General features: G+C 41.8%; 1 protein-coding gene across 9 annotated transcripts in view; it reads left to right on the forward strand.

Moving 5' to 3' along the window:
• The window catches only part of TSPOAP1 (TSPO associated protein 1), a 268852-nt gene extending 258905 nt beyond the window's left edge, over positions 1 to 9947 (forward strand). For 7 of the 9 annotated variants that reach the window (XM_077294575.1, XM_077294574.1, XM_077294577.1 and 4 more), the window contains 4 exons: positions 3972 to 4075; positions 6856 to 6927; positions 7673 to 7786; positions 8772 to 9947. In XM_077294575.1, coding sequence (XP_077150690.1) covers positions 3972 to 4075; positions 6856 to 6927; positions 7673 to 7786; positions 8772 to 8966 — 485 coding nt within the window. In that variant the 3' untranslated portion in view covers positions 8967 to 9947. Of the gene's footprint in view, positions 1 to 3971; positions 4076 to 6855; positions 6928 to 7672; positions 7787 to 8127; positions 8183 to 8771 lie in introns of all 9 variants that reach the window. The other 2 variants (XM_077294576.1, XM_077294581.1) reach the window with 1 other exon arrangement.
• The last annotated feature ends 506 nt before the right edge of the window (positions 9948 to 10453 follow it).

The raw sequence follows: 10453 nt of genomic DNA on the forward strand, positions 1-10453 counted from the left end.
ATTTAATAATGTCCCGAGTCTGCCTCCTGTATAGCTCCCCTATACACAGCATGATGCTCTCTTATACACAGTATACTGACCCCTTAGTAGCCTCCAAACTGATGGCTCCAACACTGTAATCCCCACACTGTATGATGCCCCTCTAGATAGCCTCCATATAGTATAATGCACCAGATAGTCCTCAATATAGTATAATGCACCAGATAGTCCTCAGTATAGTATAATGCACTCCCCATAGGCCTACTCTATATTGTATAATGCACCCCCCATAGGCAGACTGTATAGCACAAGGCAGCACCCATAGGCAGACTCTGTAGTATAAGGCAGCACCCCATAGGCAGACCCTGTAGTATAAGGTAGCACCCGCAGGCAGACCCTGTAGTATAAAGCAGCCCCCTATAGGCAGACCCTGTACTATAAGGTAGACCCCCCATAGGCAGACCCTGTAGTATAATGCAGACCCCCAAAGGCAGAACCTGTAGCATTTAGCAGACCCCCCTAGGCAGACCCTGTAGCATTAGGCAGACCCCCCATAGTCAGACCCTGTAGTATAATGCAGACCCCCAAAGGCAGACCCTGTAGTATAAGGCAGACCCCCCCATAGACAGACCCTGTAGCATTAGGCAGACCCTATAGTATAAGGCAGACCCCCCATAGGCAGACTCTGTAGTATTAGGCAGACCCACCCCATAGGCAGACGCTGTAGTATTAGGCAGACCCCCATAGGCAGACCCTGTAGTATTAGGCAGACCCCCCATAGGCAGACCCTGTAGTATTAGGCAGACCCACCCCATAGGCAGACGCTGTAGTATTAGGCAGACCCCCCATAGGCAGACCCTGTAGTATTAGGCAGACCCCCCCCATAGGCAGACCCTGTAGTATTAGGCAGACCCCCCCATAGGCAGGCCCTGTTCTATAAGGCAGCACCCCTTAAAAAAATTAAATACTCACCTCTCTTCTTCCTAGTTCCTGCTCTGCTCTGAGCTCCCACTCGTCTCGGCACCGGGCAGTGACTCATCGCGCCCTGTCAGCGTCAGACGCTGACAGGGGGATGATGCGGGAAGGAGCGTAGCGTAGCGCTCCTTCCCTCATCATTGCGGTCAGTTGTATCTGCTAAATGCCGGTACAGCTGACCCTGCGATGACAGGTGGGGGGCCCACTGCTGGCACCAGGGCCCCCGCCTGCTCAGAGGCCCCATAGCGGCAGAGCAGGGAGATCGATTCTCCCTGCTCTGCCGCAGAAGGCAACTGTATCGGCGCGCGCAGCCTCTGCCCCCCCCCCGGTAGCTACACTACTGACCCATGGAGTCAAATCATCACGATACTTGTAGATAAATTACCAAAGGAGCATAATTTCCAAAATGGGGTCACTTGAGGGGTGGGTTCTGCTCTTCTAGCACTTAAGGGCTCTGTATATGGAGTTTGCAAGTTATTCTAGGAAAATCTGTGCTCCAGGAGTTTCGCCATATGGCTAAGCAGTACTACACAGCCACATATGGGGAATTCCTACGTTCAGCAGAAGTTGGGTAAAAATGGCACCAAAATTTTTCACACATTTCTCCTTGTGAAAATGTAAAATCTGAAAATGCTAAAAAAAAAGTTTTAGCTGTAAAAATAGAATTATTCTTTCTTCACAGCCAAAATGGTATAAATTTCTGCTCACAGCATATCTAGATGAAATCTTTAAGAGGTGTAGTTTGTAAAATGATGTCACTTATGGGGAGTTTCTGCTGTTCTGGCACATCAGGGGCTCTGCCAATGTGACCTGGCACACTCAAGCTATTCCCGCAAAATCTGAACTCCAATATGGCGCTTCTTCCATTCTGAGCTTTGCACTGTGCATCAAAACTAGTTTTCCTCCACGTATTTGGTATCGCCGTACTCGGAGAAATTGCACAGCAAATTCTATGGTGCATTTTCTCCTATTGCCCTTATGAAAATGCTAAATTTGGGCTAATAGGACATTTTTGTCTGAAAATGTGATTTATTTTTTTTTATTATTTATTTCACAGCTCTACATAAAAAAACTTCTGTGAAGAACCTGGGAGTTCAAGTTGCTCACCACACATCTAGATACATTCTTTGAGGGGTCTAGTTTCCAAAATATTGGGGGTTTCTACTGTTTAGGCACATCAGGGGCTCTTCAAATGCAACATAGTGTCTGCTCTCGATTCCAGCTATTTATGCGTTCAAACAGTGCTCCTTCCTTTACGAGCCCTGCCATGCATCTAAATAGTAGTTTTCCCACACATATGGGGGGTATTGGCGTACTCAGGAGAAAATGGACACCAAAACTTGTGCAATTTCTCCTGTTACCCTTGTGAAAATAAAAGGACTAAAGTAAACTTTTTGTGAAAAAGTAAAAAAAAAAAAAAAAAAAGGATAATATTTTCCTTCCACAATGTATTCATTCCTGTAAAAAAGCACCTGAAGGGTTAACAAACTTAATGAATGTGGTTTTGAGGACTTTCAGTTTTTAGAATGGTGTCACTTGTTGGTATTTTTTGTTTTATAGGCCCCCCAGTCACTTCAAATGTGATCTGGTTACTAAAAAATGGTTTTGTAAATTTTCTTGGAAAAATGAAACATCGCTAATCAACTTTTATTCCTTCTAACTTCCTAACAAAAAAGTATTTCAAAAATTGTGCTGATGTAAAGCAGACATGCGGGAAATGTTAACTGTTTTGTGTAACTTTCTGGTTAAAGGGCACAAAAATTTAAATTTTGAAAATTGCTACATTTTCTGCAAATTTCCATTGTTTTTTTTTCCACAAATAAACACAAATCATATTGAACACATTTTACCATTATCATGAAGTACAATATGTCACAAAAAACAGTCTCAGAATCCGTGGTATACGTTGAGGCGTTCCAAAGTTATTACCACAAAAGTGGCACTGATTAGAATGGTAAACTTTGGCCTGGTTGAAAACTGACTCTGGGGTGAAGGGGTTAATACTCAGAGGCCCATTAAATTAAAATCAAGCTCTCCGTCTCCTCTCCTGTTTACAGCACAATTATATGTTCATCGCACTTATTTTGTTTACAATAGCAGTAGGCTGCTGTTCTAATTAAAAAACAAAAAAAAGACCATTTCTGTGTAATAACATTGATCTGATGCCCCCCAAAAAATAGGACCAAACAATCTTCAAAATACCAGAATGTGCAGACTATGTGCAGAGGGTTTTTATAAGAGGTTTTGGATTAGAAAGTGAGCTGAAACTCACACGTCCTTCTGAAAAACATGGAGGTTCTGCTCCTTTCCGGCAGGATAATATGATGAGAAACAGTGGGGAGATCAGATGCTGATTTAGCACTGTTAAGATTTATATAGCCATACACTGTGATATACACTCAGTGGTTTGGGCCTTTACTTGCACCTAGCAGTGTATTAATGCATATAGGTGTCAGTGTTTATACTGATCCTCATGATGGTGGAGTCTGTTGTCCACACAGTTGGCCTGTACTATTCTTGTCACTTCCCTTAATTTATAACTATGATAGAGACCCCATCTTTTTGCCTTTGGATATCTTACTATAGGTCAACCCTGATAAATCCCCAATTCTAAATATAGGAGTAGATAGTACTGCAATCGCTCTCGATTCACCTGGGTATTGTACTGGTTAGTCCTTGTTTCCCAGTTCTTTCAGCTGCCTTGCACCAGAGTCCGAAATGTACTGCAGTACCTTTCTGCTATAATTTACACATTACGCATTACATTATAGTCAATTTATTGGCCATTAAATTAAAGTGAAGCCCTCTTACAAGCTCTATCCACTTCCCAAAAAGTTGGCAAAACTAGCATAAAAGTTGCAAAATTTTTGCATAACTGTGTATTATGCAAAAATGTGTGATTTTCTGCTCCAGTTTTGTGGCAAAAGGGATAGCAGAATTCCCCAGAATGTGTAACTTTGTTTGTCTTCTTTAGTCTTGGTCGCCTGTTAACTACTAGATTTGTCTGTTGTCATTAGGCTTACAACCAAAGACCTGCAGGTCCAATCTGAGCATCGCTATCACAATGGTGGCAATATTTGATTACAATCCAAAAGAAAACTCTCCCAATCTTGATGCTGAGGTAAGGCATGTATAGGTCTTAAAGGCAGTTTATGTGGATGAGATGTTATGATGAGCCCCCTTACTCCTATGTTTATTTGTTTTGTTCTGCTAATGCTTGTACCCTCTGACTTGTAAAGTGCTGCGGTATGTTTTTTGTACTATGCAAATATTACTAATATTTAACTATTATTTTAATATCATTGTGTAGATAATTTGTATAGTGAACCATTGTTTTACACATTATGCATTGCATTTAGAGAAAACACAAGATCTATAATATATGTGATTATTTCATACTAGATGGTGGCCCGATTCTAACGTATTGGGTATTCTAGAATATGTAGGTAGTATATAGCACAGGCTACGTACTATATTGCACAGTGATGTAGTATATAACACAACCGACGTAGTATATAACATAGCTACGTAGTATATAACAGAGCTACGTAGACGTAGTATATAGCAGAGCCACGTAGTATATAACATAGCCACGTAGTATATTGTAGAGCCACATAGTATATTGCACAGGCACGTAGTATATTGCACAGCCACATAGTATATAACACAGTCACGTTGTATATCGCACAGCTACAATAGCACAGAGATGTAGTATATAACAGAGCCCACGCAGTATGTAACACAGCCCACGTAGTATATAGCAATGTGGGCACTATATGTGTGGATAAAAAAGACTTAAAATAAAAAATAAACATATACTCGCCTTCCGAAGGCCCCTTGAAGTCCTGGCGCCTGTGCACGCGGCAGCTTCCGGTCCCAGGACCTGTGATGACGTCGCGGTCACATGACCGTGATGTCATGGCAGGTCCTTCTCGCATAGCATCCTTGGCACCGGAACCTGCCGCTTGCACTGCCGAGGACAGCGCGCCACGTCGGAAGGTGAGAATAACCTCTTTTTTTTAATTATTATTATTTGTAACATTAGATCTTTTTACTATTGATGCTGCATATGCAGCATCAATAGTAAAAAGTTGGTCACACAGGGTTAATAGCTGCGTTAACGGAGTGCGTTACACCGCGGTCCGTTAACGCTGGCATTAACCCTGTGTGAGCGATCAGCGCTGACTGCCGGGCAGTAAAGCAGCAGCCATTTCGCTGCCAGACTATGGCCGTCTCTGATTGGTCGTGGGCGTTTTGCCACGACCAATCAGCGACTTGGATTTCCAAGACAGACAGAGGCCGCGACCAATGAATATCCGTGACAGACGGAAGTACCCCTTAGACAATTATATAGTAGACTAGATGGTGGCCCGATTCTAACGCATCTGGTATTCTAGAATATGTATGTGTAGTGTATAGCACAGCCCACGCAGTACATTGCGCAGCCCACGCAGTACATTGCGCAGCCCACGCAGTACATTGCGCAGCCCACGCAGTACATTGCGCAGCCCACGTTGTATAGTCACGTAGTATATAGCACAGCCCACGTAGTATATAGCAATGTGGGCATCATATCCCTGTTATAAAAAAATAAAAATAAAATAAAAAATAGTTATATACTCACCTTCCGGAGCCCCCGGATCCAAGCGAAGCGGTTACCGACGCTGCTCGTGTGCTCCGGTCCCAAGAGTGCATTGCGGTCTCGCGAGATGATGACGTAGCGGTCTCGCGAGACCGCCACGTCATCATCTCGCGAGATCGCAGCATGGACCGGTTACCGGAGCGTCGCGAGCGGGAAAGGCCTGTTGTCGATCTCCGGGGGCCGACGGACGGTGAGTATATAACGATTTTTTATTTTTTTAAATTATTTTTAACATTAGATCATTTTACTATTCATGCTGCATAGGCAGTATGAATAGTAAAAAGTTGGTCACACAGGGTTAATAGCAGCGGTAACGGACTGCATTACACCGCGGTATAACACGGTCCGTTACCGCTGCCATTTAACCCTGTGTGAGAGCAGACTGGAGGAGAGTAAGGAGCGGGCACTGACTGCGGGGAGGAAGGAGCGGCCATTTTTCCGCCGGACTGTGGCCGTCGCTGATTGGTCGTGGCTGTTTTGCTACGACCAATCAGCGACTTGGATTCCATGACAGACAGAGGCCGCGACCAATGAATATCCGTGACAGACAGACAGAAGGACAGGCATGTATGAGCCACATAGTATATAACACAGCCCATGTAGTATATAGCAGTGTGAGCACGATATCCCTGTTAAAAAAAAAAAAAAAAAGTTATATACTCACCCTCCGTCGTCCAGCGAAGCTGTCCCGATGCGCGAGCCGCTGCCGCCAGCTTCCGTTCACAGAGATGCATTGCAAAATTACCCAGATGACTTAGCGGTCTCGCGAGACTGCTAAGTCTTCTGGGTAATTTCGCAATGCATCTCTGTGAACGGAAGCTGGCGGCAGCCGCGCGCACTTCGGCGGACAACGGAAGGCGAGAATAGCAGGTTTTTTGTTTTTTTATTATTTTTAACATTAGATTTTTTTTTACTATTGATGCTGCATAGGCAGCATCAATAGTAAAAAGTTGGTCACACAGGGTTAATAGCAGCGTTAACGGAGTGCGTTACCCGTGGCATAACGCGGTCCGTTAACGCTGCCATTAACCCTGTGTGAGCGCTGACTGGAGGGGAGTATGGAGCGGGGCGCCGGGTACTGACTGGACGGAAGTAGGGATGGACTAATTCTTGGCCAGACTGTGCTCGTCGCTGATTAGTCGAGGCCTAGCGGCCTCGACCAATCAGAGATGTGGGATTTCCAGGACAGACAGACGGAAGTGACCCATAGACAATTATATATATAGATTGATGGTCTAATTTTATTTTTTTTTTTTCAGGCAGAGCTGAGCTTTACTGCAGGAGATGTTATCACAGTGTTTGGACCAATGGATGAAGATGGATTTTATTATGTGAGCTATATTTCCTATGCTTCTATATGAATAATTATGTTGCTAAAATGTATGTTGACCCCTTTATTGTTTAGATTAATGTAAAAGAAAAGAGGTGCACTTTCTTCTAGAACAAAGAAAAGGAAATAAAATTGAATAATGAAACAGATGGGTGGAGGCGATAAGGGAGGTTTCAAGTTTTGAAAGGAAGCTTTCACCATGAAAAAAATGCTACTTACTAGCAAATATAGTGGTAATCTGCAAGTAAACAGTGTTTAACTCATAACTGGCCACCTTACTGGAGAATTGGCTGTAGTGAGAAAATAAGGTTATATTCTCCCTGCCGTCGCTCTCTTCCAGTTATTGGGGTGGTGCAGGGAGCTGATAAGTCGCAGTAACCGGGGCAGTTCAGGCGGCTGTTAGTCACTGCTCCCTACACAATGAGCCCACTGTTATCGTGTTTGTGAGGTTGGATGAACAAAAAGACAGCAATTATGCCAATGTTTTCTGTTCTTTTACGGACAATGTGGCTGGTGGAATATTTCAGGTTTGAGGACCCTACTTTGAATTTTACCTACAGCCCCAATTTGTCTAAAACCGACCCTGAATGGAAAAGTACTGGGCTCCTGTGGGTTCCCCATGCTTTTTTTTACAGGCTACATTGTAAACCTGTCTTGTTCAGTAACTAAGCTTGGTTGAGAACATTTGTTTTGATTAATTATATGTGTCTGATAATAATTTTTAATTTTACATTTAAAATAAACAGGGGGAATTAAATGGACAACAGGGACTCGTGCCATCCAATTACTTGGAAATCTCACACACTCAGACTACAGAATCAAAGTGTCCAAGAAAAGTCCATAAAAAAGGCGTAAAAGAGGTGAGATGACCTGTATCAGATTAATAGCTTATGTCTCATAATGCAGTTAGGTTATGTAATGCAGCAAAACAGTGGGTGGCCAAAAAGTGTACATACTTATACACTGCCCGGGAAATGTGCTAGACAGGGCCTTACCTTTATTTTTCTAATAAAAATAGCAATAATCTATAATGCAAACTAGAAAGTTAAAATGCTCATATTTCAAGCACAAATAGGGCGGATTCACCACAGTAATACGTGGTATAGATCTGCACCATTTGGTCTTATCATCCTGCTGCTTTCACTATAATTGATATTATCTTTTTGTCTGTGCCTGTATGTGTCATTCTTGGGATCCACAGAGGTTGAAAAGAAGAAGCAAGTGATAGATTTAGACAGAAAGGGACAGACAGACATGTAAGTGAGAACACGTAGAATAAACCTGTTTTGCTCTCCTCTCCTTTCCTTTCTTTTCTGTAGATGACGTAGTCACACCTGTGTTACCCAGACTGTCCGTTGACCTAATTATTATAGCACAGTAGATGTAAAAATAATAATGTATTTAATCAGCGTATGTTCAATGGTTGTTACTGGATCAAGTCCTAGTTAAAAAAAAAAACACAAAGGTCTTCTTAACGTCTCAATTGATGGAGAATAGTGCCTACATGACCATTGTATCAACTGATGAAGAATAGTGACTATGTGGCCATTGTAATTCTTCTTGGCAATATTGCTTGGAGATATATCATTTTTTATGTTTTGGTGTTTGTGTTATAAGATTTAACTTACGTGATCAATATAATCGTTAAATAAGATAACTAAAAGCAACAAAGTGTTTTAATGCTGGTATAATTCCTCTTGATATTTCTCTCCACCTGGCATTAGAGAATACTATCAAATTGTGTATGAGAAACGTCCTGCATACATATAGTAACTGCAGTGTCTTTTTAATACTTTTTGACAATTTCCTCTATAATTTTTATCCTTTTGCATCTTGTCCATGTAGTTTAGTTTTGACGGAGACATTGAGCAGCCAAATTCACTTCCTGGTGAACCAAATGAGCAAGTGGTCGAAATTAAGGAGAACTGTGAAAAAGATGATTTGCATCAAGAGATCGCCTCCACAAAGAAAAAAAAAAGCTTCTTCTCTAAAGGGAGAAAACTCTTTAAAAAGTTAGGTTCCTCTGGAAAGAACTTGTAAATATGGCCTGGTGTGTCCAAGCTGTCATACAGCAATAATACCCCTTCATGATGTGGAAGTGGTGATGAGCATTTGTCTTTCTGTCCATCCGCTGGCCTGTCTGGTATTGGTCAGCATTGCCGCTTCTAAATAGTATTATTGTTAAATGGCTTATGAGAAGTTTCTTGATGTCTGTGACAGCAAGAGATCACTATGAATGTACATGGATGGCATCTGAATTCATTGTGAGAACAGGAAACAGATTGTACTACAAAGGGGAACTGAAAGCCTGGATTCTGGAAGTTTTTCCATGCTATTTACTTAGGTGGATCCCTGGACCCGTCAACTTGTGCACTTGATAGGTGGCCATGTCTTTTAGGACAACAAGGAATGTTTGCACTGTGTTTTATGCCACGTCTTGGGAAGTGCTGTGCAGAAAGTAATATTTTTGCTATAACTGCTCAACCCAATAAAAGAAAGAATAAACGCCAAAATAGCGACCTCGGCGAGACTTGATAGCGCTTACTCATTTTCAAGGAAAATAGCTTTGTTATGTTGTGTGCATGTTGGAAAAACTGAATGTTCCTTTGCCTTATTTTAATGGTTGAACTTTTACTTGTTTACAAAAAATCCTATCTGTGTGGAGCAGAAAAAGACCGTGTTGGTGTAAAGCCAGAGTGATATATATGTAGCCCGCCGGAGAGCACCCGATTCCATCCCCACTGTCGTTATTTGTCTCTCCTGACATCAGAGCCATTACTTGTACTTGTGACCAGCATTTTGTACCACAAGGCCAGCATTTTGATGCTTTCTGTGTTAATGTTATTTTTATTTTTTATTTTTTTTTGCATGTTTGAAGGAGAAAATAAGTAAAATTGTTTTGGAAGGTTGGGTTAACGCCTATGAATTGTTTGGAAATTTTAAGTGACGCCCATCGGTGTTGCAACATGTTCATTGTTTACAAACGCAAATACATTTTAATATAATAAAGTATATTTTCACAATTTTGGCCTTTTCTCTGTATTTTTTCCTTCGTTGTAACCATATTGGTTTTGCTTTAAAATCAATTATAATATTGATTCTCTCCTTTTTGAGCAATTGTAATAATGGGTCCATGTTTAAAAAAAGGAGATGATTGACCATAGAACTACTATGATGCCCTATAAATAATTAGGGGTGCAACTGAAAAATGTAAACGCATCTCATAGTGACGCTTACACAAAGCATCATGGGTTCATTGACGTGAACTTTGTTTCCCAGGACTCATGTGTTTTTTTGGGGAATGCAGGTCTGACTTAGCTGAAACTAAATCCAATGACAGGAGGTCTGCAGATTATCTCCACAATGCAGACTTTGCAAAATAGAATACTGATCAGATGGGGTCAGAGGCAGAATAAACCATGAGATACAAACAAAAAGCGAAGTGGCTATGTTCCACTAGATTCTGTAACTATACTTTTAAAGGGAATCTGTCAACCATCCAAAGCCATCTATATAGGCATGTAGGT

The sequence above is a fragment of the Ranitomeya variabilis genome, chromosome 3, assembly GCF_051348905.1.
Source record: "Ranitomeya variabilis isolate aRanVar5 chromosome 3, aRanVar5.hap1, whole genome shotgun sequence".
Classification (NCBI taxonomy): domain Eukaryota; kingdom Metazoa; phylum Chordata; class Amphibia; order Anura; family Dendrobatidae; genus Ranitomeya; species Ranitomeya variabilis.